Below are 26733 nucleotides of genomic sequence, written 5' to 3' on the forward strand. Positions count from 1 at the left end.
GAAAAACACGAGCATGCGCATAAACACAACTTCCATGAGTGTAGCTAGCAACAATTTTCTCGATGTAAATAGATAGAAAAGGTGAGCTTGCTGTACTCTCTTACTTGGTATCACGTACTTACAACACTTTATTGTTTCTCTGCAACTTAACATATAGGAAGTGAGCAGACAATTCATTGAAAGAATCCTGGACATCATCAAATAGATTGGATTTCCATTGAAGTGGGTGGAGTGCAACTGTTTCCATATGATTTTGTACCTAAAGAATCTAGCCAGCTTACCATCAATGATCTCCCACCATAATATTAGTATCTACTGTCACGATTTTGTACATAACTGCAATGTAACTGTGGTAGGAATGCTATAAGTATAATTAAGTTAAGTAATCACTTCATAAAATAGTAGTAAATATTAATTATGCATGTCTTTGCTAGCCTAGGGCAAATCAATCTGTAGGCAACATTGCGCCGGGCCTTGTCTATAACTATTTTCTTTTGGCAGTGTATTTACTTATGTGTGCAAAATGATTAGCAATCGAATAATTATGTAATGAACGTTTGTGGATTCGTTTGTGGATTCAACTATAATGTTAAGCAGTTTGTTTGTATGTGCACATCACTACTTTCACTGATACTTTCATTAAACAGTATGCAAGTACATGTATGTTGTTTTTCACCTACAGGTTTAACTTACCTTCTGTAGGGATAAATGGATGTCGTAGCCATGTCATGTCTGTAGTGAAATGGCCAGTTGTGTTGAACTTATAAAACTGCCCGTGTACAGTATTGGAAACGAAGTGAACCCGATTAACTCTCATACTATAGAATTCATTGGTAATTGTACAGAGAGTGTTGCTGTGTTTGCGAACGTCCAAGTGAATAGTAGTCAAGTTGTCAAAGATTCTACTGACTTTTTAATGGCCAGCAGAAAAAACGGAGTGATTAAGCGGCACCATAACCGGGCCATTGATTTAGCTCTGAAATATCGTAGAAGGCGTTCTACTATCGAAGACAAGCGAAAACTGAATGGTGAAGTAGTGCCTATACAAAAGGTGCAACAAAACATTTGTAGAGTCGAAACAATACCAGGCACTAGTCTTAAAATATGCAGCTGTGGTACAGTTTCAGAAACTGCAAAATCGAAAAAGTGCCAAAACTGCCACAAGTTCTTTTACGATCATTGGGCGCAGCGTTGTCGAATACCTCCGTGCCCGAAGTGTCACTTCTGTCGTAAAGCAAAAAGTCGTGAGAAGCCTCCATATAAGTGTGACCGCTGTGGATTTGAAATCAATGCTGAACTGGTAGTATCAGAGCAGCCCTCCCAATTCAACGAACCTGATACTGAAGAGAATATCCATCCTGACAATCTCAGCTCCCCGAAGCCTGAGCTCTTACCCACTGTGCTCAATATTCTCAAGATTTGTGGCAATAAATCTTTTGAAGAAACTGAGGAAAAGAGTGACTCTCTTGACCCTGTTGAGGATTGTGCTACATGTAGCTCATCATTGATTGAACCGAACACTGAATTAATTGAAGAAACAATTGAGGAATCCAATGATTTTACCATACCTTTTTCGTTACGTCTTAGTGAAGGGGAAGAAAACTTGTTGTGCGAAGACGCTGCTGAACCCTCAACACCACCCATGAATTCAACTGCTGGTAGTTTTTTTGAAGATGATTTTATCACAACTCAATCATCAATGTCGATCTCACCTGTGACAGTGCCTACTTGCATCAGTCAAACACCTTCCAACCAAGCCGTGGCGCTGAATTTGCCCCCTTTGCCACTCTCACCTTCTTCGAGCTCTGGAATGGTCTCTCCTTGCTTTTCATCAGCCTCTACTGTCTTTTTGGATCATGGACAACTAGGCACTGATAAAACGTCTTCTAGTTATGATTCCAAACTCTCTTCAAATTCTAAAGCCTCATCTGATATCACGCAAATTGCAATAGCTGCTAATTCATCTAATGGTCCCTCTTTGCTTGTCCCGAGCTCTGTTACTACTGAAGTGAGTACTGCACAAGAAACTGTGCCACTACCAGTCACTGTCAAGAATTGGTCAAATACACAACATCTCGATTTGCTACTTTCACAGAATGAACAACTTATGGACTTTCAGAATGAAGGCACTCCATCTTTATGTAATGGAGACCTTCGGTCTGTACAAGGTATGGACACTCTGCATTTATTGGATGAAGGAAGGCCTATAACGAATGAATACCATCCTTGTGTATTGGATGGAGATGAATCATTTGCTCTGAGTAAAGATGAAATTCCTCTGCCAATTAAGGACTCTTTGCTGAATGAATGCTCTGTACTGAAAGCAAATCAAGACCCTGTAAAAGGTACAAATGAAGATGAAGAAATAACAAATGAGAGCACTATACTGAATGAAGAACATCAAAACTCTATCGCATATAACGAGACTGCACCAAGTAAGAACCTTGTACCAATTGAAGATTCCGAAAGGAATCAAGACGCCTTACCAATCTTATCGAGCGAAGAACCGGTTAAAATATCGTTAAGTCAAAATCCTTGCGATGACTCTCCTTTGCCACCGTCCAGTGAAGACTGCTTGGAAGAACAAAAGAATGATCTTTCACTACCTTCACCAAGTGTAATTACTTCTGCCATAAGCTCTACGTACCCACCCACTCAGAATCTCTCCCCTTCCCCAATATCTAGTGAGGACTCGCAAAGTTTCACTTGTAAGGACGAAAAATTCTTGTTGCCCACTGTTGAAGTTGAGTCAACTGTCTCCACTTCGATGCCTCATATGTCCACCGGGATTAAATGTACTCCTCCCAACCCAGTGCCAACGATTAAAAGTGTGTATGTGCCTTCACTTCACAAAATCAGGGAACTAGTAGGACTGACTTTGAAGCGAACACCCATAGAACAGTACCAACAAATACAGCGAAAGATCCTAGCTAATCAAATCCAAGCTCAGATTGAAATACAACGCAGCATTCTGAAAAGTCAAACTGGTTCAGATAATTCGGAACCCACTAGTATTTTGGGGAAAAACACGTCAACTTTGGAAGACGGAAAACCAGCTGCTAAGAGGCGTAAGAATGTTTTCTCTGACATTGTTGCTGATGTGATTCAAAGCATTAAGGAACTTAACAAATCTAAAGCGAACGAACCTAGCATTATTCAACCTGCACCGAGTTCGTTCTCACCAAGTGTTAGCACAGCAATAACAACGCCAATCAATAGCAAAACTGTGGATTCCCTTACGCAAAGTTCGTCTTTTGCTAAGTTATCATTGTATTCCCCATTGATCCAAGGTCCTATAGCTGCTGAAGGTTCATCACGAGATGGGGTTCCGTCTGAAATCAAAGACAACATTCCTTTAAGACTTTCGAATTCATTCAGAAAGATTGAAACAACTGGTAACGATAAAATTCGAGTATCACTCCTTAAAGATAATACATCGTCAGCGCAAATTGATGGTTTGTCATCGAACAATGATCAAGTTATTTTACCTTCACCAAACTTTTGCGTTGTAAATGCTAAAATTTCGCGTAAATCTGAGCCTAGTACAATACCGCTAGCTGGTGACTTGAATACTAGAGAAGTTGAGAATGTTACTAGAGAAGTCGATCATGTTACTAGAGAAGTCGATCATGTTACTAGAGAAGTCGATCCTATTGCTGGTAATTACGTACCTTCATTGACTTCTATAAAAGAGGAACCGACTGATCATGTAACTCAAGACTTAAATGCTGAACAGGCTATGATTAATGACCCTCTAGTAGATGTACCCACGATAACTGCCACTAATCCAATACTCCCTGAAAACAACTTCACGGCACATGTACCTCCGCTATTGAAACTACCACTAATCGATTCCAGCACTCTTAACACACATCCTGATGATAGCTGTAATGATGCTATTCTTCAGAATACGATTCCTGCTCTGCCTGTTGTCCCATCAGAGCTTGCTCTGCCTCTCCAGGACGCTGTTACTGGCCAATCCTCTGCATGCATTCTTTCTCTACATAAGCAGCCATCCTCCTCAGCTAACATTCTGCCTGACGTACCAGGAAACCCCAGCCAAGTGAGGCTGCAAGTCAGCAACAGCATTCTCAGCTCTCTTAAAAATGAAGGACTTAATTTATCCACTACTAGTAACTATCGGTCAATTCGACCCAGGCCTACTGCCTCCATTGGTGGGGTTCTAGTACAAAGTCTAGAGTCTAGAAGCCCGGATCAACCCCCCGTGTCTAAAGTAGGTGGTGTTTTTGTATCTGTTCTCAGCTCCTTTGCTCCACCTGTCAAAAGTCAAGACTCAACAATTGGTGATTAAGCAACTAATTAAGTATAAATTATTTCAACTGTTGTATTTTGCTGTAGGTGACATGAGCTCTAAGTCTCCCACTCGTGCTCCAGCTGAGTCTAACCGTCAAAATAAGAAATCTAGTAAAACTGGGAACAAAGGTAAATATCCTATGAGTACGCACAGTTGCATTACACGTCGTCTGTACATGTACTTGTTAGTGTGTCTTTAGAAAGTCACATTGGTTACAGCATACTACATGTACGTAACATACTGTATCCTTTTGTTCCACTGAGCATGTCTTGGTGTGCTGTTTGGTTAGTATATTCACAGTGTCTAGTTTGGTGTCTTCTATTTTAATGTTTTATCCAGGTAGAGGTGGTAAGAAGAGTGGTGATGGTCGCCGTAAAAAAGAGGGCGGTGCTTCGCGTGGAGGTGGTGATGATTGTGAGGGTGGGGAGGGGGCAGGCGATGACAAGCAACCAAAGAGAAAGAGAAAGCAAACAAATTCCATATCAGGTTTGATAAAAACATGACTGTGTGTATAGGAAACAAGATTGTGGGGTTGAGATAATTTGCTTCTTGGGTAAAGGCGTTATGGTTGCTCAGTCAACTTTTTCATTTAGACAAGAAGAGAAAGCCGAGGATGAAACTATACTCTGTGAAGCTTAAAGGTCGGTTCTGTTTTCAAACACTGTAGTTTTAGAGTGATGTTCAAATAAATTTTACACTGTAAATGTAGGTGATTTTATAAGCGCTTGTACACTTCTAGACACCCCACTCCCCCTCACACACACATACAGACGGGTTCCTCCACCATGTCACGTGGGGTGAGCAAAGGGTGGTATTCATGGTTCCTTTGCTGGACGGCCAAATAAAAGTGAGTATATAGAGGCTAACAAACCTGCATTGTGCTGTATGGTATGCAAATGTGCATGTGTGTCAAACCCTTATGAATAAATTGTAATAGCTATGTATCTGTATTGAAATTTTGATGATTGTATTCACGAATCCTGATACAATACATGTACGTGTGTGTATGCAGTTTATGACGTATATACATGTACTTTTAGTTATTCTCTTGTTTCTGTTCAGTCGACTGTTCTTGAGGAGGAGAGTCCTAACAGCTCCACCAAGGCGGCCGAGCCTCCTCCCAAGGTGATTAAGAGCACCCCCCAGCCTGGCGCTGAACGCAAAACTCGTAGGAAAGCCAAACTCGAACCAATGATCGAACCAGAAATTGAGGAGGGTGAGAGCCTACTTGCACTGTATCTTGTATACTTTTTTGTACAATGTTAGCAAGCTATTATATAGGTTAGTTTTGGAGGATGCACAAGTTATTCCTAGGTGCACCCATGCTTTTTATTTGCTATGTACATGTATACAGCTGTACATGTACGTGTATACAAGACAGTGTTAAAACCTCTATTCTGTGATAATAATAATTATATAACGATCTTACACTAAGTATCTGGGCAGCAATGTATTGTAATCAACCGCAGAACTGGACCCATTGTTGGAGTCTCCATCAACGTCTTCTGCTCACATAGTTACACCCTGCTTGTCAATCTACGAGCTACGACACAAGCTTTTCAAAGACCTCCCTGCCAACACCATCTACGCCTACACCTATCGACACCAAATTAAGACTGTCAAGCCCCCTATGCACTGGGTGAGTGTGTGTGCGTGTATGTCGAAGGATTCGTTACTCAGTTTTCTCTTACTGGTGTACTGCTACAGTAGCGGTAAAAAAAAAGTACTCGCTCCGTTTACGTAGTACGTCCGTAGTACGCTAGTACGTTGCAAAATAAGCGCTAAAAGTACGCTCAAGATACGCTACGTACCGTTGCGTTTTTTTTCTAATCAACCGTTGTTAAATTTTACCTTCGGCCACACCCATGCAGCTCTGCACGCAGCTAGCTCGCTAGAACTTTTGCAGCAGTTACATGTAGCTGTTAGATTTATAGCTAGCTAGCTAGCACTTTCTAACCTTGTAGAACAGAGATAGGACTCTATAGAGACTGCAGACATCCTTTTTGATGAGAAGGTTAAAGAACTTGTGAATGGTGCGTTTTATATCTTTGTTGTAATAGATCTAGAGCTAGACATACAGCTAGACATAGCCATAGCATAGCTAAGTAACTAGTATAGCTACAATACTCGAGATGACTAGGATTGTCTCTTTGTTCGTTTTCTAAAACTTTTCTGCAAAATGTACTTGCAACGTGCAACAGTAATTATCAACGGTGCGGTAAATTCAACGCTTTTGATACGTTGTCAAACGGAACGTACTACGGACGTACTACGTAAACGGAACGGGTACTTTTTTTGACCGCTACTGTACATGTACACTGTTTTGCGAATAGCAAAATTAGGTGGGCATGCCTTATGCTTTACGCCATTGAAGACCAGGCAAACATTATGGGCTATTCAAAAATGCTGTAAGAAAAGTGTGTTTTTGTCTTTGATGCCAACTGTTATACTTATAAGTACAATGTAGACTCCTTGTGCCTATGTACATGTACAGTGTATAGTTATTAAAAGTTCCTCCCACCTCACAGCACCAGGTGCTCAGACGAATGGGTGGTGTGGCGACAAACACTCATACTTGCAGAATACTCGAGTACAAGTATGTACAACGCATAGTGGAACACTACGGCACAGACTCCCCTATCCCAGACTGTCTGGAGGACCTCTGTAGGAACAAGTTTCCAAAGGGTAGACGAGGTGAGGAGTAACTTGATTTTTCAAGTACGTGTGCTTTTTCAAGTGCATGTATGTACATGTACCCTTGCCATGGGTAACTGCGCTACATTTAATGTGAGAGATTACAGCCTGTGAATGTCTAAACAAGTGTTGTACATGTATGTCCTACATGTAGCTAGGGCACATTATAATATGATCTTCTTGTCTACATGCAGTAATTGATCTCAGCGATGTTGACCCCAATGATCTCTTGGAAGGAGAGCACTTAGAAGCAATTCCTTTGTGTACAACTGGTTCTCCAAAGAAGAAGAAATCCCCTAAAGATTCTCCCCTGGACAACGTTGATGACTCTGTCGATGACTCAAAGTCATGTGAACAGTCACCTGATCGGTCACATGACGAAGCACATAAATCACAAGATTATCATGTATTTCAAGACCAACAAGATTTCCCTCAAACCAAACTGGGCACCCCTCCTCGATTCAGGTGTCAGTCAGTATGTACAGAAAGCCTACGAAAGCCATCATTTTCTTGCCCTTATTATGCCTCGGTGCGCATGCGCAAGCGAGGTATACGGTAGTGTGTTTGTGTGTCTGTGTGTGTAGACTGCTACAGCTGCTCAAGGATGAATCAAGTGCAAGTAAGAGTTTCTATAGGCTTCTAGTCATGTTTACTTGGATTTTAATTCGTGGATTTGCAAAATAATGCTTCGTTCTCGAGTTATGCCTAGTTTTGCTTACTTGGAATGCCATTGCAGCCTTTTCAGAAGAGCACGTAGCCAAACTTGTTTACCGAGTGTTACTACTCTACTTAGTAGTTAGCTCTGCACTAGAACGCTAGCTATTGGTAGCTGCAAGAGTGAGGAAGAGAGCTGCAAGGCTCTGCTGATGGCAGCCATTAATTTTAGACTTTAACTTTTGGCATTGATCGTTTTTAACAACAATCATGGTCGATTATTACCCACTCTTTGAGTTTGCATGCAGCAAAATTATTATTGCAAAAATGTTCATCAGCTATTAGTAGCTTTATGTTATGTAGCTTTGGCATCTCCACCGAGGCATCAGCACCTGCGGTGCTTTCATTATTATACTGAAGCTAGTTCGTGTACAAACTGCTTAGAGAGTTGACAGTACTTTTTTTAACTATACAGTTTATATATATAGCTATAGCTACTACATGTAAATGTATTGCATCCTCCACGCTGCAGCATTGACGGAAAAGGCCAGAAGCAGAAGTACTGTCCACAGTGTGGAACACAGCTTCTCAAGAAGTCCAAAAAGTGTTACAGTTGTGGGAAGAGATTTGGTCTTTACTCATTTGGTCGGAGGCTCTGCCCTTCTTGTGGACATTGCAACCTCGCCAAAATGACCGATTGTCATGAGTGTGGTCACAACTTGGCCGACGCCCCCACTGCTATTCCTGATGGTCAGTACTACAAGTTACATACATACATGTATGTATCTGATCGTACAATGCATGTGTATATTTGGCGCTAAATATTAACGTTCGGTTGCAGTGCATCATTGCAGATGTTACAATGTACGTAGCTTGCATATACGACTAGATTTACTCTTATGAGTAAGATTTTTGTTGCGACCTAATCCCGTCAACACTCTGCAGTGAGTGAGACTATTTTACCCCCGGTTCGATCACGCAAAAGACTAAGAGATGGTTACTATGGCTACGAGGGTGGATCAGCACCAAAGATTAAAAAAGAGCATGTGAGTTCATTAACAGCTAATACTTAGTCAAACGGTATACGGATGGAGTGTTTCATGTTCTCATCAGTATTACAGTTGTAACAATTATGTGCACTTGAAATAGGCTTTCGGAAGGTTTACTGTGACGGTTTTAGGAAACGTTGCTGGCTATTCAGGTTTATGCCTAATGTAATTTTACTGAGGATTGCCTTACCTGCAGCAATTCAGTGTGTCCTCCTCTGCCCCTTCTTCCCGTCTCCCCTCCACTGCCGATATCGAGTCCCTCGATGACCTCCCAGGAGAAATGAGCGGAGCAAACAATCCTGTCAACAAATCAGATGACCCCACTACTCCTACCAGAAATGCCACATCCAAGTCGTTCAAGTTCTCTGGGTATAAATATGGGCGTATTCCGTGGGGAGAAGCAGACGTGACTTGTTTGGTAGATGAGTCGGGGACACCTAGGTTTTGTCTCCCCGAGCTCTGCGGCAAGGTGTGAAAGGATATGTGTATAGCAATATTGTGAATGTGTGTGTGTACAGGCCGGCAACTGTGGTTTCATGTGCTCATTGTGTATAAGATTCAAACTACATGCACGTATACATTATTAGCTCATCTACCCACCTCTCATGCACAGGTGTTACGAAATCACTCCAAGTCTGATGTGTTTGAGATAGTAAAAGACCTCAACCTCCCTCTGACTCAGGGTGACTCAACACTCCTCAAGAGACTACAGGCTCTTGGACTGCACTCAAACAGGTGTCTATAGACTAGTCTATTCAGTACTGTAGAGCAAGGTGGTTGTCAGAAAACGTGTCGTAGCATATTTAATGTTGTACTTGCTTGACAAGCTTGGTATAGCTCTGTTCACAAAACTGCTCTACGGTAGTAACTTTTTTGTGGGATGCTTTCAGTTCTTGAATTTGAGAGAGCTACGTGCATATACGTATATTCTCTGCAGGTCTCCCGTATGTCGTCTTATTGGCCCAGATGAAGTATGGACGTTATTGGATGCCCTACAGGAGCAGGTACCTGCTGAGGTCCACCAACACTTGGAGACAATCACCCTCTCATCCACACCACTCCTGGTATGTTGTATAGCTGTGAATTTGTTGGTCACCAGTGTTGTCTCCCCTAGTCCCCTGGAGCTCCGACCCACAGCCCTGCTCTTTTTCCGGCCAAGACATCAATACCTGAAGATGACGAGCATGGTTAGCCAAGTGTGTGTGCGTGTGCGGACTGGGAACTACTAATAATACTTGATGTACTCAATGCTGTACGTCAGATATCTTTTCCTGCTCACAGGTTTTCAGTCCACATTGCATGAAGTTGATTGCAGTGATGGGCAGACAATGGCTCTCCTGCGATCGTGGCGGGGAGAGCAGTACGGCTCACTAACAGAGCTCTGGCGCAAGTACTTCCCTGAGGTGAATAGAAGCCACCTTACTACTGTTCTCAGGAGGCTCAAGGTGGATACCATCATGCCCACTGGACAACAAGCCACTCTACTCAGGAACGCCAACGTAATCTCCCTCAGGTGTGGCAAAGTGTGAATATAATTATATGAAGTGTGTTTGATGTGATGGTGTGGATTTTTAATAGACTGCTAAGTAAAAAGGTAGCATTATTTGTAGTGTAAGGGTCAAAGAGGGTATACAAGGAGGTGTGAGTGTGTGTGCGAAACATAGTTTGTATTGTGTGGAGACAGAGTGCGCGTATATATACATGGAAATTTTTAGAGAGTGCGAGGTACTAAATACAGCAATTTACAACCATGTCTTTTTAATATTGTCTCTTTCTCTCCAGAGGTGCAGCCGGCAGACTGATAGAGATAGAGGACATGCAGTTGTTGTTGGACGACCTCAGCATACCTCTTCAGATTGGCTCCTCCCCCAGCAGCAAGAAAGACAAGGTACATGTACATACACGTGCATTTATGTGTACTGGAATGGAAGAAGCTCTCTATGAAAGCAGATCCGCAAATTGTTCGTCTGTAAGCACAGCATACGGTAGCAGGTACAATGTATTCTTCGAGAGGCAAAAATAATGTTCACGGATTTTGCAAATTTCATGACATTTTCAAACACTCTAATACCTAAAAGCAAACGTAATACTGTACCTAGGATCTACACCCCGATAATGTTATACACAAATGCACAAAAATGGCCGATTTGTGAAACATTAGACACCAGTATGACGTTGACAATCATGTGCTTTTTATGGTGCAAACAAAATAATTATACCATTTCATGTTTTAATGTTTTATCGAATCACCAATCCTCCTCTTTCGCTGTAGCCCCTCACTGCTGTTGCACCTCCCACCCAGCCAACGGTCCCTCCCCTGCTAATACGTAGACAGAAGAACAACGCATCGTACGGAGTAGGTCGCACTAGTCTTGCTGCCACTGCAGCTGCTCAGGGGAAGGCCCTAGCAACCAAAGAAGGTAATTAACCCTTATAATATTTAGTGAAAGTACAATGTTAGTGGCGTTTGTAATGAAACACCGGAATGAAAAAAACAACCACCTAGTCCAATTAGAAACTGTAAAACATAAAATGCATTAGCATATTGACAAGGTTGAGAAAATACTGCTCTTTACAGTCTCTAATACTATCTACAGATCTCCAGTATGCTGAGTGCATGCGAAACTTGCTCCAAGTGGTTGAGCTGAGTGACGTCAAGCTATTGGTGGAGAAAGCACATCAGCGGGCAGCTGCCTCCACCAGCACTATCGACACTGACAACAGAGGTGAGTTAATTCACATTGTAGTTCCAATTCGCTTTCACAGTACAGTATAGGTCAAGATTTATATCCAAATGAGTTTAGACAATACTTGGTTTTTTTTTATCACTGAATTATTATAATTACGCAGCTGCTTCTTTGGAGCTGGATGATGTTCAGCAGCGTATCTCCTCTCACCGAGAGCTCTGTTCTGTTATCACCGACGAGATTGGCTTTCTCAACGTAAGTAACCATGGAATCATGTCCGAGGTGGTTCGATTATCTCACACTGAGAAGAATGTGCTGCAAGACCTCGAGAGACTGTGTAGTTCCCATCACATGGATTTGAAATTTGATGATTCTCACAATTAATTTCTAGATGGTTCCCTTATTTGTTATAGTTCAATTATTGTTATACTTATTGTACAATGTCATGTAGATACATGTATCATTTCCTGTATTATTATTATAATTACGCTTATTCTGATTGCTGTTTGCACAGTGCATGGGGGCGGGGCTGCTCAGGTGTATGACGGTAAACAGCTTCAGGTTTGTGTAGATAATACTGATACAGTACATTAATTTATATCTACAGGCTTCAGCAAAACACACACATGCTGGTAAGTTCCTCTGTAGTTATAATTATGCTAGACTACATAGATCTATTTTAATAGGCTGAACAGTCAACAGCTAGAGCAATAATTACTTATAATTATAATAGTATATTGCTATAGCTATTATTAATATAATTGTAAAGAATTTCTTGCTTTCTAGGTGCATGGTATGATGGCCCATCTCCTGCTCTTCGTGCTTCTAGTATGCAGTGTGTCCGCCACTCCACAGCAACAAACAGTAGGAGCAGCAGAGAAGCCCAACATTGTGTTTATACTGGCTGATGACATGGGACTCTGGGCGGCTGCTACCTATGGAAACTCTGAGATAATCACTCCAAACATTGACAAGTTAGCAGAGGAAGGTATCAAGTTCAACAATGCTTTCTGCAACACCCCAGTGTGCTCAGCCAGCAGAACTTCTTATTTTACAGGTATATTGGTGTACGGTGCTGGACCGCAAAATTTGAGCTTGCCATGAGCTTCTTCATGTCCAATTTAATTACTAGTCACTATAGTACTGGGTACAAAATTAACAAAACATGATGACTGTGATGAGAGGATTTTTGCTATAAAACTAAGCATTTAAGTTTTCTGAAAGTCCGTATCATCGCCGTACGTAAAGTCTTTAGATTTGAGTAATCCAGTATAATTTTTTGGACAGTTCTATAGTTGTTGACAGCCGTCTTCTGTGTAGCTAATTATATGCCATGTGACTGCCATTGATTGCATGCATGCATGTATCTATACCAAGTTTACTATAGAAGGAGGTAGCTCTGCTCAGAAAAAGTAGGACACGTGTCATAATTATCGAAGTATATGTGCATGCATGGAGAAAGTAAAAGATGTAGCTAATTATGTGCCATGTGACTGCCATTGATTGCATGCATACATGTATCTATACCAAGTTTACTATAGAAGGAGGTAGCTCTGCTCAGAAAAAGTAGGACACGTGTCATAATTATTGAAGTATATGTGCATGCATGGAGAAAGTAAAAGAATATACGGAAGCATGAAACCAAAAGTTGCTCGCATGTATCTATACTAAGTTTACTGCAGAAGGAGAATACTTAGGTAGCTCTGCTCAGAAAAAGTAGGACATGTGTCATAATTATCGAAGTATATGTGCATGCATGGAGAAAGTAAAGAATATACGGCGCATGAAACCAAAAGTTGCTCTCCTATATATAGCTAATCTAAAAGACTGCAAGAGATCATAGCACTCCACAGTAGTTGGTAGCAAGGGGAAAGCAAGGCCAACACATGTTTCTATAACCCTCAGTTTGCCGCGGTTATGACGCATGCTCACTCCTATATATTTAAACGTACCGTTACTACCGTACCGTTGAAAACTAACTGAGTGTAGCCTGTTCGTTGACAAAAAGAACGCCGGTCAAATTCTTACAGTACTCAGTACTGATGATTAACCGCACGCCCACAACCGATCATGAATGTGATATGGACAGGTTCATGTGACCCATGCATAATCATATTCATGACCAATAATTGTGCTCGTCGTGTCCTATGGTTAATTTATCGATTCAAGAAATTCCAGGAACTTGACCAGGCGTTCTTTTTGTCAGCCTGGTCTGGTCTCGAGGCTACTTTGAGTTAGTTGTGTCAATGCATAATTATGATAGATCGAAATGTCCCATTCTCAAAAAAATCATGGGCTATATATAAGTATTGTGCCGTACAGCACTTTATGATAGATACTCAACCCTACAGTATATATATAGAGAGGTCTTTACAATAACCGAAAGTAAAAATGTTTTAGTCAATCTGCGAAAAACTGAAATTTTAGTGCCTCAGAAATAAAGGTTTAATATCTACTACTGTATTAACTAGAATATTTTGGGGGTGGAAATTATCTTTGCGAATGAGCCAAATTGATTTTTGTTTGTGTATTCAGTACTTTATTTTTAGGTTTATTTATCAACCCTCGCAAACTTCGCATATGTTTAATGCTCGCAAAATATTCTAGTAATACGGTATTATAGAGCCTCTAATGGGGTAGTTACAAGCTGTAGCAGCTGATTATCATGTACTGTATGCTGCATCAAACCTAAATACTATAGTTATGATATACAATAGAGTTTGGCAACAGAACGTTCTTGCACGGTTGCGTAAAGGGACCCAATTGTGTTTACTGGTTGATCAACCGGATGTCTGATTATAACAACTGGGTGTCTGATTGATTAACCGGTTTCCGGTTTTTCGATCGAGAAGTTGAGCATGAAAAAATTAATAGTGTGCAATTTTGAGCACAATGTGATGGCCTATTGAGACTACTCTGCAGCTGGGCCCACTATTATTCTTTTAACTTGCAGGTCGTCTACCCAGTCAGACTGGAGTACATGACTGGATTAGCCGAGGGAATGGCTGTGAGGACGAAGCCATTGACTACACTGGTAAAGAGGAATCTTACACGGATATTCTCAGCTCCCATGGCTACTACTGTGCAATGAGCGGCAAATACCATCTAGGGGACCAACAATACCCCCAGCACTCATTCAAGCACTGGTTCGTACACCAGAAAGGGGGCTCGACTTACATTAATCCCCCAATGGTAAACAACTCCAAGTGTGAGAATATTAAAGGCTATGTGACCGATATAATAACCGACGATGCTATTAGCTTTATCAACGGGTACACTAAGAGCGGAATGAAGGATCCATTCTATATCTCTGTGCATTACACGTCTCCCCATTCTCCATATGTTGGGGCAGACGGCAAAGCCGATTCTATGCACCCCAAGCAATATGTAGATATGTACAACAATTCCAAGTTCATCTCCTGCCCTCAAGAGCCCATGTCCCCCTATGCTAGACATTTTTCTAAGGGGCTAACGGAACACTGCCTTGGAAACCGAGAGTGTTTAAAAGGCTACTATGCTGCTGTAACTGCCATGGATATGAACATTGGTAGAATACTAGATACTCTCCACTCTAACGGTCTAGATCAGAGCACTCTTGTTGTGTTTGCTAGTGATCACGGCTTTAATGCAGGTCACCATGGACTTTGGGGTAAGGGGAATGCAGCGTACCCCTTAAACATGTTTGATACTTCGATAAGAATTCCAATGATTTGGCGACACCTTGGAGTTATCAAACCAGCAGTTGAAAACTCTGTGGTTCAAGTTCTGGACGTAGCACCTACTCTGATCGAATATGCTGTCAATACAAGCTTTCCATCTATTCGTAATATACCAGGAGAGAGCTTTTCCGGACTACTAACAGACCCCAGTTCAAGGAACTCAAAAATGTTTAGAGTAATTTTTGGAGAGTATGGTCAGACACGTTATGCTCGTTCAAATGCTACAGATGGCATTAAGTATGTCACGAGGCTAACAGGACATGCAGAGCTGTACGACCTTGAGAATGACAAGACGGAGAAGCTCAACCTACTGAGTCCGTTTTCAGGGATTAAAGAGAAAGTAAACAGCATGGCAACGGTGTATGATAGAGCCCTGAGGGAATGGTTCTCCTTCTATGAGGACCCGTACGTTAGTGGGTGGGCCAAACCAGTCACTGGAACAGGTCAGAGGAGGGCACTCTACTACAATACGAGCGGGTGGCCCAACACACCTGAATTCGACCAGCTATAATCCCATAATTATCAGATATAATAGATATACTACCAGGAGTGCATGCATGTGTACTCCTGGTGCTACATATAGCTACACTACATGTAGTATAATATTATAGATAACATGTTTGATGGAAATTAAAGTTATAACTTACTAATACTACTATGATCCTAATACTATGATTATGAATTGATCTCAAAACTAATAATAGAAAAATTTGAAATGAAGCTCAGCAGTTTGAACGTGTAATCAGTGTAAGAGGAAAGTTTGCTGGCCATACATTATTGCTAATTCAAGTTTCTCCTTGAGACCTTTTTTACTCTCGTATTCGGGCAAAGAGATGGAGTTAAAGCATGTAGCAGCTTGAGGGAGCGAATTGGGACCTGTAAGGATGCACACACACATGCATGTGCATGGTGAATCACCACTGGTGATTGTATAGTACAACATGATATTGAGGAGGGTAGGCATAGAAAGTGAAACGCTCATCTTAGCCTTCATTCGATATAAACATGCCTGATAATAATTATGAAATCGAACAGTCACTCATGCAAGTGACAAGCATTAGCAATTCAGTAGCGAGATAACCCCATTAAAAAAAGCCTTCATGATAGTCAAGGGAATACGCTGCACTATAGTTACCAGTAAATCCCCTCTGAACTCTGAAGCTCCACTGGCCCATGTCAGCAGACGGTAGACAGGAGCAACCCGTAGTGAATTGAAGGAACTTGCACCTCTGTTCCTGTATTTAAGTTAATCCTGAAGGTCACGCACAAAGTACAACTATAGCGGCATCATGGAACACACATTACAAAAGCCCATCTCGTTTAAACGCTCCCTCTACAGACTTCGATATAATAAACGCCCGGGTATTTAATCAAGTAAATACGGTATACATACCCGAGAGAATCTCTCCAGAACATCCCACAGCCATTGGACAACGTTGTGGTTAGGGGAATACCCACTGTAGGTGGTTCTTGAGCGAATAAAATTGATGTCCACCTCTGGCTGGCCACTCAGGATGACTTCCAGTTCATGGGCGGAGAATGTGACCAATTGTTCATGAATGATCACGTGATGAAGCCCGTCCCTCATGGCCGTCAGCTGTCCATTGATGCACTCTGTGTGTGTGTGTGTGTGTGTGTGTGTGTGTGTGTGTGTAAAAATAAGATGCCGTGACAATCATAATTTTGTGAAGTGAGCTAGTATAGTGGATGCTCTCGATAATTTTTGTCCATTCCCAAGAGGCTAATAACAATACTCACTATGTAGATGCCAGTTGCAGAGTTTGTCAACAAACTCCTCCCGATTCTCCATAGTGACATTTTTGTCCTCCCCTCCCTCCTCCAGTGCCTCTGTATGCAGGGCCCCAAAATGGCTCCTCTGAGCGGTAAAAGTTACTGCCAGTTCTTGAAGAACCTCCTCACTTTCACTGTTCAGAATTGTCAAGAGACTCCTGGAAGAGAGACAATGTACATGCCTAGTACATGTATTATATACTGTATGCTTTTACTCTGTCATGCAATTTACAGCTCCCAGTGTACACGATACGTTCACAACTTTCTTGCTACCAGTGTGCTTCATAGTTTAATACAGAATTGCTAATGGGGTAAGAGGGGCTAAAACTAATTTGAAAGTGGTTTGTTAAAACCACGTTATGTAATGCAAAACTTTTCGACGACCAACTATAAACGTTACGCCATTTTTTTCTTCGAGGTCAATTACTGGAAGTAATTGATGATTCAAAATTTTAGCAGCCATAATTTTGGAGTATAAATCTGCGAAAATTGCAAAAATTAGGTGGCTCAAAATTTGTTACAAATTTGTTACTTTTCAAGTATAAATATTGCTCGCCATTTCCCCAACAACAATCCAAAGGGATTAATGTGCACTTAGTATTGTGAAAATGTTAGTGGTTTTCTCTACTGTGCATATCAGGTTGGATTAGTGAGTCTCACGTGTGGAGTGTAGGGTCCTCCAGTTTTAAGTCGTCAAGGGAACACTTCTGCTTGAGGAGGGACTTGTAGACAGAGGGTGTAAACCGCACTGGGATCTGGTGACCTGCAGGGTTTGAACAGAGCTCACATAATTCACTCACAGAGCGTAGGTAACTCCTCACCATCGCAAATAGCCCTTCCTAGTATCTTGCCAAAGAACTGGAAGAAAGTGAGATGGTGGGGGTCGATGGATGACAGTTGACAGGGCTTGTAAAAGCCATTGATATTCTGGAAGAGAGCATATTGCGGGTCCACCAGCTGCTGAGAGAGGAGTTGGAAGAACTCTCTATGTAGAAGTGTGTGTGTTGGGGCTGACTGTAAAGCATGCATGCATGCAATCGGATTTAGGATGTGGCTACTCAACTAAGATAGCTGGCAAAAGAGATCGCATGTGATAATTATACAAGTATCAGTTCCCACACCACCAGTCTAACCACCTAAAAATAAACATGTTCTTTGTAATATAATGTATGCTCTGTACGTACGATAACGTAAATCACCTTGCAACGCCTCCAGTGTCTATTCCAGGCTCCGCCCCAAACCGCACTCTCAAATGGTTTTGGAAATAGTCTGGGTGAACAACAAACACACTCATGCTGCTCTCTAGTAGGTTGTCTCTGTGTACGGTAAAGGTGGGGGTCTTGGTACTACCGTACAGCCGAGTAAGATAGAGCTGCAGCTTGCAAACTCGGCTGCTTAGACTTTCTTGGACTACTTTGAGTACAGTGTACTCTATTGGACAGAAGGGAAGCTGCTCATTACAGAAGGAAATTTTAAATTGAAGCGAGCCTTTTTCATTGGCAAAGACATCGAAGCAAAACACATTTTCTGGTTGAGATTCTCGTTGGGGTAGAGGACTACATTCAGCGTAGAAACTCTCCATCATTACTTCTCCTTTTATGCGTAGTTGCCATCCTTTGAAGGGGCAGGGGTTGAAATATTGATCATACATTGCAATCATACATGGGACACGCTCTGATACTGAAAGTTCGTATGTATTACTCTGAAGAAGTTGAAAGTTGTCGGGATAAGGGTTCCCACTATTTACCTTGACAGAACTAAACACCTTGTTATTAATGCACAAGTTATACAGTCCTTGTATGGTGACTCTTGCTTTTATCATGTAAGTGCCGTCATTATTGTCTTGTACATGACACGCAATGTTTGTTGGATTTTCAACCAAATGTTGGTGGCTCAGAGGATATTGCTGGTCAGGGTGGGAGGTATTTGCAACAGGTCTGATTTCAGCACTCGTAATGGCACCACCTGAGTTGTGAGTATTTCCGTAGTCGTCTCGAGCCGTGATTTTGAGTGATATATCATCACCTGCTCGGAAGGCTGTGTGTGTGTGTGTGTGTGTGTGTGTGTGTGTGTGTGTGTGTGAGATTCATGCATGAAGCAACACTCAACAAATACCTGCACTGTACATTACCTGCACTGTACACATTACCAGTACGTAATTATGCAGTACAAACATTTGGGGACTCATAAACATCGAGAGGGAGGCAGGTCAGATAGAACGTGTTTTATTACAGCAATAATAATTATGTTAGCAGGTGCATGGCTAAGCCACATTTGAGGGGATTTACAATGACATATACTGTAGTAAATGTACTATATACACTTCATAACAGCTAATCTCACGACTTACAGCATATGTTACCAAGCACTTCCTTGTCATTATTAGTCACTGTGCTTGTTGCTGTACACAATGGACCAGGAACAATATAACAGGTGGTGGGGTCAGCGGACACATGATCTATCCATTGAGTTGTCAGGACAGTGTGGCATAATGCACAAGCAACGTACACTTTGAGCACACAAGCGTTTCTCATTTTTAAAACGACCACGGACCTCCCATTGGAAAGCCTAACGCACGACATCCTGAGAGAATGTCTTATCTTCTGTTCGATTGTCTTACCCATCTTAGAGTCAAGACAGGCCAAGACCATGACATTTTTGTCCTCTTTAAGTAGCCATTGCGAGAGACCACCATGTTTAAGAGCCATGCTAATGTAGTGCATTTGAGACTCATCATTGGATGACGTCTGGTGACCAGTTTTTGTGTGTTGGCGTCGTAGTTTTTTGACACAACCAGTAGCTGCTTCAACTTCCATGTTTCTTTTGCTTACCTCCAGGAGCGGCTGTACAGCCTTAAGACACATGGGCACAATAGAGGGTTTGTTGGGAACCTTGATAGATGGAAACACATTCCTCTGACAACAATGGCTTGAGTGGGAAGCAACAAAAACTAGTGGTTGTCCTGCAATTGTCTGACGATACCCAGGCATGGGATAAGAGCAGCTGTATGCTTTGAACGGGGAACCTTCAATTGGATTATTGTTCAATCTGATTGAAATATCATGGATACCTTGGCTTCGTGGTGTCCACTGAATTTTAAAGATTCCTTCAGGCTTCAAATTAATAAGAAGATCCTTCGAAGCTGTTTTAAAGTGGGGATCTGTGGACGAGCTAGCAGTTATTAGCTTAGAGTTACTGTCTTTTATCGTCATGTTCAAGATACATTGGATGGTGGGGGAGGAGGTGAGAGGTCTACCATTGTAGCTAACAAGTTGCACTCTGATTGTATTGCACATGCCTTCACTTGGAAACTGGAACCCAGGACTCTTCGAAATATCAATATGACATCTGAATGGAGCTGGTACGTTGGGTGGTGGAAATTCGATAGTGTTTTGTTGAGTTTTTGTTTTTGAAGCAGCTGATATTACAGATTGAAATACAACAATCATATTGTCACTCAGAGCCCTTGTTTGCAGGTCTGTAGCAGAGAGTTTGAGAATTGAGTATCCTCCTTTAGTAGTAAAACCGGTGGCTTCTCTTTCAGTTAAAATACCTTTGAGCCCACCGTTGAATATAGCTCTGGCTAGTCTGGGCTTCAAGGTTAGCACCTGCATTAACTTTGAAAACGAGTTGACGAAGGTGGTCATTTTGACGAAGTTCTTGATTTGTGGAAGAGAGATTTTACTGAGGTCTTGAAGCGTATGTACTGTTAAAGTATCTTCGCTGTCTTGTACTCCAAGTGATACAAACCCTTCATCCAGTCTTCCCATCTTCAAAGAATGAGTCAGATTAGGTAAAATTTTATTAGATACAAATTCTTTGACAAGACATACACACGCCTCTCTTTCTGTATCAAGCAAACACTCCACCAGTCCTTCAAATAACAACTCATAGAAAGAGTTTGGGTTCACAGGATCATCTTCTTCATACTTGTCGATAACAGAGATACTAATCTTCAAGGTCCTGTCTTGTCTGACAACTGACACACAAGATAAGTTGTATCTGTCGGAAGAAACGAGGTGCACTTCTAGTCTGTTCAAAAACGGGGACGTTCCACTGAAACATTGAAGTTTTTTATATTGCTTTCCAGGGTGTAAGCTCGCATACAGTACATGGGGACTTTGCACTAAACTCAAAACGTTGACGCAGTCGTCCAAAGCTTGAGTGATAGCAGAGCCATGGTCAGCAATTGTGAAGTCATAATCACAAGAGACAGTAACTTTTAAACTGTTCGAAATAACCTTTTTGAGTTGCCTTTTGAAAAATTGACACAAGTCTGTCACGTCCTTTGGTGATCCACTATATATACTGACAGCAGAACTATCAAAGGAAGACTGAATATCACTATTGTCAATTTTGTCCATAGAGGGGAACAAAATAGCCCCATCGCTAGGCTTGTAAGAGAGTGTAAGCGTACCCTGATCTCCATAGACCTTGAATGAAGGAACGGCTGGCCACACTTGAGCGGTCACTATTAGATTAGAAATTTGCTCAAGGTCTGAGAGGAGCGACAATTGCTCATATTCTCGGTTACTGCCAGTATGACCGCATATCTGACCTAGAACTGTAGGAGAGAAGACTACAGCCTCAACCAACACAGGTGTGTAGCGGTGCTTGTCCTGACAATCAGGCAGAGGAGTGGACAGAAAACACTCGGAGAAAGAATCCCAGTCCACAGTCAATAACACTTCTCTTGATCGGGTCCCATCTTTTGCTGAAAGTTGAAGAAGCCACGGATTGGATGGAGCGTAGCTAGTGTTACCAAGTTGTTTGACAATGAGTAGGCTTTCGGACGGTGTCCAGTTGTGAGCAAGCCATGATGCAGCCAATGATAGATTCCCTTCACATTCACACATAGACTTGTAGAACTTTTCCAAAAGATTATAATAACTGACGTGTGAAAAAATGAGCTTCGATAGCTCAGGGACACACTTGGCAACCGGATTAATTTCAACGTCTATGGATTCGTATGTTAGACCAGTCTCAAGACTAAGATGGACAGCTGTGTTGTAGTTGCCCGAGGCGATTGCTAGTAAAAGTCCTTCCTCTAGTGCACCCCTCACAGAAAGAGCTGATCTGACTGTTTCCTTGACAGCCCGTTGTTCAAGTAGCTGACAAACAACTTTGTATCTGTTCAAACAGCAAGAAGTATGAAAAATGTTCAAAACTTCTTGACTGGTGGCGAAATCACGATACTTGATGAATAACAACACTTGCTCATCGTTGGAACATTGTTTGGTTAGATCAGTTGTGAAATCTAACAAATCATTCTTCAAATTTCCTATTGGACATTCTACTTCACCATAGAAATCACTACCACCCTCCACTGAAAGATACGCAAGGTCATAAGAATTGCGCTGGACCACATTTCCTGTTGCTGCAACCACTGACTTAACCACATTGATGTTCCTGTACTTCATTGCCGTTATCAACAGTTTCTCAATTTTCACTTCCCGAATGTTAAACACGAAGTTACATCGAGCACCAGTACTATTCGTCGAATGTTCATTTCTAGTCATCATTAGATGGAACCACCCACGTGCATTGATACTTTCCATTCTCCACCGTGACACAGATACGTCTTCTTCTTGTGCAGCTTTTTTCACCAAAGATGTTTTCTGAAGTACTTCTCCAGCACCAAGGGCAAAGGCTAGATACAGAGAGCACTCTTTTTCAGAGTTTTCTTGAAGACAGGCTTCATGAGGTTTGTCACTATACAGATTGAGAATCAGTGCCACCATTTCTGCATTTCTAGTTCGAACAGCTGCATGAAGGATAGAGCCTGATGTTCTGGAGTGGCAATCGCTATCGTATTTCAAAATGTCTATCCCACGATTGAGTAGAGCTTTTACTCTTCTGACAGAACCTTGAAGCACAAGTTTGACAAAGCACTCACAATTCTCTACACCAACTTTATCAAAATACTTTTGAAGATGATTGGTTTCTGCCATGGCATCGAGAAGAATCTCAAAAGCTTCGTCACTAATTACTTTAACTGGATCCAGTACGTTGACCATCCTGCGGCAAAAAAACTCTCCAGCATACCTACCCAAGCATTTTACTAGAGCTATACATGTTTGTGGGTTTAGCATGTAAGTTGATTTGAGATACATCGTCGGTAGTACAGCCATTATTGTGTATCGACCATAGAACGTAATTGTCTGCTGTATCTGTCGGGAAAAAGGACTTTCAAAGCGTTTAAAGTTGGTTGATTCGCCATTGTCTACGTTCTTGTTAACAGTGATCAAGGCATCAAAAGAACCGATCAATAAATGTTCTACTTTAAAGCCGGCTGGATTAGCTTTGTCCAAACTTTCTTTCCAAGCTTCAGCTAGAGTTGGGGCATTGTCTAGGTAGGAGATCTTCCCGACATGACCATGAGCTAGTGCACACTCCCAGGGTGAAAGATTCTGTTCTCCATCTCTGTGTAGCAGCCGTGCACTTGTGAATGGCAGTCTCCGTAGCAATTCCACCATTCCCCAGTAGCAGGACCAGCAGAGAATGCTGTGGAATCTGTCGTCAGTTTTGAGTTTCTCTATGAGATGATATGGTAAGGATTCCAAAGCATGCAAAGCTACATTAGTAAGTCCATACCTCACTGCTGCTTCAAGAATGGTCATGGTGACATTAAAATGCTTGTCATCTGTCGAACTTTCGAAACTACCAAGCTTATTATACTGTTGTATGATCTTCTTGGTTAATGCACTTCTATTGTACATTGTGGCTGCAGTGAGAAACATCAATAGGTTACCTTCTACAGCACCCGGGTGAGAGGACATAACTAATCTGATGGCTGCATCAAAGCATGCTTCATCTCCGGACTTAACAATAGCTGTTAACGCTTTTTCATGAGTGGTATCTAGCTGACGGAGCAAAAACAATACGCAATCGGTGTGCTTATTCCACACAGCTATTTCAATAAGCTCCAATGTCTTTGTGTGCATCCATCCACGCAGTCCGCTCTTGGTGTACAACAGTCTCAGTATATCAACTTTACCTCTTTTAGTAATAGCATGAATTAGGTTAATATCAGGGGGCTGTATTGTACAGTTTTTGATAACCTGAATACAGTAACTCCACAATCCGGCTTTGGCAGCAAACATACAGGTATGGATATTATAAGCAATAGTCTCTGGTAGTACACTGGCGAGTAGTTTATCAAGTAAAGGCACCAAGTCCCGGACTGATAGACGTATGGCTTCAACAGCAAAAGAAAGTACAACTTCTTTCACCCAACATACCTGGCTTGCTAAAGACATATCACATTTGTACACTGCAAATATATCCATCAGAATACGCTTGGCAATCTTTAAGTTTAAAACCTGAGCTAATTCTGGAAATGGAAATTTGGGAGAAGATGGTAAAACCTCGAACAAGTATTCTTTACTCGGAAGGAAAATATCAATCAATGTTTCTTGTCTCTTGAGAGCTGTGTTGCTGTGAATTTGACATTGTGTGGAACGACAAACTGAAACTTGGTGAGGACAAGTGAGCTTCAACTTAACTAAAGAGTGAATGTACCCATACAGAGGTGGCTCTCTGGAAGGTATAAGATTGAATCCCAAGTCAACTAATAGTTTAATCGTGTTGTAATCACCACTACAAGCAGCATTGTACAAAGCATTTATTTCAACGCTGGAATTTAGCCTCAGGAATTCTACATAAGAAGATGTGGTGTGATTTAAAACAAATTCTAGCATGGGATACATTCCCCTCCTACAGGCGATGCCAAATACATCACCGATAGAAGATCTATTGTCAATACAGATGGTAATAAACATAACACAATCTTTGAAGAATTGTTTGTGAACTCTCTGAGCAACTTGTAAGATGACATTGAGACTAGAAAGATGTCGATGTACATTACTATTGAAACCTTTGTAGAGACTGACTTCTTGAAGACTCTTATAGTGAAGGACATAGTGACAGAGGAAGCGCATTGTATCTTCTACGAGTGACTTTCCAAGCTCAACACATTCATTCGACGGAGAGAGAAGCAAAAGATATAGTAGTCTTGAAACATGCCTAAAACTCAATAGCCATAGTTGATTGTTTTCTTTCAAGGACAAGGTTGTCAGAATTTTCTCGATTGTAGCTGCTTTTACATGAGTGGCTAGAACAGGTAGTGAAGCGAGGAGGGAAGACAGAAAGTCCTCAGTCATGTGCGATTCACGTGACCAAGCATCCAAGAGGGCATTGATAATGGGAGTTTGGCAGCGTTTGACTGCTTGTACCAGTGGATACCTGAAGTCAATGCATTGAATATCACAACACCTATACATAAAGAATGTACCCTATATACCTTAGGTTACTACCGTATAGCTGGTAATGTTCGTGGGACAAAACATTCGTGGTTTTCGTGGTTGAAGCTCTGACCAGGAATATTTTACCCGTGAATGAAGCATTGAGTGCCTACTTTTACCTGCAGTGCAAGCAGCAACCACAAAAATATTATCCACGAAGTGACTAAAATTTAATATTGCTCAACATTAAAAACTGAATTGCATTGGAATTTTGGCGGATTTGAAGCAAATTCATTAGGTAAAAAGATGTATAAGTGTGAGTTTTTGAATGCACCCACAGTCAATATAATTACTATGCGAGTGGGCGGAACTGTGCAATACATAAGCTTTAAAGTTCATGATGGAACATTTAAACATGGCATGCACAATAATTATAACCCAAATATAAAATAATATAATAGCTGGCACAAGCAACTTAAGCTACATGTACGTACATGTATGGATTCCCGTAAGAAGGCCTACAAAATGTACAGTTTCAGCCACTCAGTATAGTTTACATTCCCAAAAGTTATACAATCAACAGTGGATGATGCCAACCTAAAACACATAAGTAAATGTATGTATGTACATGTATTGCACAGCATGCTACAGAAATAGATTCTACGGAGTTCCCACCTGTTCTTGCTGTGGGGAAGGGGCGACGCCCCGTGCTTCAGCAGCAACTGCACACCCCACACACAGTTCTTCTGTACGGCTTCAAGCAGAAAGGCGGGGTCAAGTGTAGATTTGGCACCCAAGTCAGACCTCCTACAAACCATAAAGTTATTAAACTAGACGCAAAAATGTAGAAAATGTGTAAGAATCTCTAAATGTGTGACATGCATAGACACTATTACTCATGCACATGTAATTGTGATAACAGTAAGCAAGCTGACCTTTGGTTATGTACATACAATCATGATAGAAACTCAATTCACATGCATGCATTTAAGCAATATACTGAAAGTGAAAGATGCCACTTACTCCAGTAAGAATGCTGCTAGCTGTTCTCTGTCTTCATCGGTGGAGAAATTCACATGACCTGCATGAGCAATCACGTAAGCAGTAAGCATGCACTTACTGTCTAAGGGAGTACTTACCTTCCCACCCAAGAGATTGGAAATACCATCTGCACCGAAGATCTATGAACCATAGAGGCCTGTGGGTGTTTAGGTGCACGATAAGTGTGCACATTGACAAGTAGCACACAAAAATATAATGTTCATCGACACAACTTGAAGGATAAATTAAGGTCTTATCTCCTTGTGTAAACTACTGGCTAGCAGGACTGAATGAACGAACACCTACATGTATACATGCAGGCCAATACCGCCGCCCATTTTCATGAACATGTGTATATATACATCCCTACTGTGCTGTGTAGGATGGACTTCACTTACCAAGAGGGAAAGGGTTGCCGTTCAACAACTTCGACCCGATTGGCATAGTAGTAACTGATAGAACCTGCAATAAACAGTGAGTGCATGGATATACGATACTCGAAAATTACACAGAGGATTGAATCAAGTTTACCCCCTAAGG

At 41.5% G+C, this 26733-nt stretch overlaps 3 protein-coding genes across 4 annotated transcripts in view; 2 read left to right on the forward strand and 1 right to left on the reverse strand.

Annotated features, from left to right (window-relative positions):
• LOC135351784 (uncharacterized) lies at nucleotides 1–11892 on the forward strand. 2 transcript variants are annotated; one of them, XM_064550878.1, is made up of 22 exons: nucleotides 1–81; nucleotides 158–222; nucleotides 683–4304; nucleotides 4360–4443; nucleotides 4655–4801; nucleotides 4909–4956; nucleotides 5086–5162; nucleotides 5378–5531; nucleotides 5785–5954; nucleotides 6844–7009; nucleotides 7204–7474; nucleotides 8196–8413; nucleotides 8609–8709; nucleotides 8909–9181; nucleotides 9326–9447; nucleotides 9650–9776; nucleotides 9827–9899; nucleotides 9994–10225; nucleotides 10495–10600; nucleotides 10985–11132; nucleotides 11310–11438; nucleotides 11563–11892. In XM_064550878.1, the coding sequence occupies exons 3-22, from the start codon at nucleotides 743–745 to the stop codon at nucleotides 11781–11783; spliced, it is 6429 nt and encodes a 2142-aa protein (XP_064406948.1). In that variant the 5' UTR covers nucleotides 1–81; nucleotides 158–222; nucleotides 683–742; the 3' UTR covers nucleotides 11784–11892. The 2 variants fall into 2 exon arrangements, with proteins under 2 accessions (XP_064406948.1, XP_064406949.1); XM_064550879.1 differs by having other exon boundaries at nucleotides 13–81; nucleotides 703–4304.
• Nucleotides 11893–15793, forward strand: LOC135351788 (arylsulfatase L-like). Its single transcript, XM_064550882.1, has 3 exons — nucleotides 11893–12031; nucleotides 12186–12456; nucleotides 14353–15793. Exons 1-3 carry the CDS (start codon nucleotides 12026–12028, stop codon nucleotides 15627–15629), a joined length of 1554 nt encoding a protein of 517 aa, XP_064406952.1. The 5' UTR covers nucleotides 11893–12025; the 3' UTR covers nucleotides 15630–15793.
• Nucleotides 15734–26733, reverse strand: part of LOC135351783 (uncharacterized) — a 13666-nt gene continuing 2666 nt past the window's right edge. Inside the window, exons 3-14 of the mRNA XM_064550877.1 lie at nucleotides 26592–26655; nucleotides 26292–26350; nucleotides 26176–26233; nucleotides 25828–25959; nucleotides 19260–25153; nucleotides 18109–18946; nucleotides 17731–17894; nucleotides 17570–17672; nucleotides 16877–17067; nucleotides 16512–16732; nucleotides 16254–16353; nucleotides 15734–15994 (exon numbers count right to left, since the gene is read on the reverse strand). Of these exons, the coding sequence (XP_064406947.1) occupies nucleotides 15861–15994; nucleotides 16254–16353; nucleotides 16512–16732; nucleotides 16877–17067; nucleotides 17570–17672; nucleotides 17731–17894; nucleotides 18109–18946; nucleotides 19260–25153; nucleotides 25828–25959; nucleotides 26176–26233; nucleotides 26292–26350; nucleotides 26592–26655 (7958 nt within the window). The 3' untranslated portion in view covers nucleotides 15734–15860. The remainder of the gene's footprint in view (nucleotides 15995–16253; nucleotides 16354–16511; nucleotides 16733–16876; nucleotides 17068–17569; nucleotides 17673–17730; nucleotides 17895–18108; nucleotides 18947–19259; nucleotides 25154–25827; nucleotides 25960–26175; nucleotides 26234–26291; nucleotides 26351–26591; nucleotides 26656–26733) is intronic.

The sequence above is a fragment of the Halichondria panicea genome, chromosome 17 (genome assembly GCF_963675165.1).
Source record: "Halichondria panicea chromosome 17, odHalPani1.1, whole genome shotgun sequence".
Taxonomy (NCBI): Eukaryota; Metazoa; Porifera; class Demospongiae; order Suberitida; family Halichondriidae; genus Halichondria; species Halichondria panicea.

What these genes read in the sequence shown, in the direction of transcription:
- LOC135351784 (XM_064550878.1), top strand. Translation starts at nt 743, where the DNA reads ATGGCCAGTTGTGTTGAACTTATAAAACTGCCCGTGTACAGTATTGGA. An exon ending in CTTGGACTGCACTCAAACAG is followed by an intron (nt 9,448 to 9,649) that starts GTGTCTATAGAC and finishes TATTCTCTGCAG; the next exon opens with GTCTCCCGTATGTCGTCTTA. An exon ending in GCCAACGTAATCTCCCTCAG is followed by an intron (nt 10,226 to 10,494) that starts GTGTGGCAAAGT and finishes CTTTCTCTCCAG; the next exon opens with AGGTGCAGCCGGCAGACTGA.
- LOC135351788 (XM_064550882.1), top strand. An exon ending in CAGAACTTCTTATTTTACAG is followed by an intron (nt 12,457 to 14,352) that starts GTATATTGGTGT and finishes TTTAACTTGCAG; the next exon opens with GTCGTCTACCCAGTCAGACT.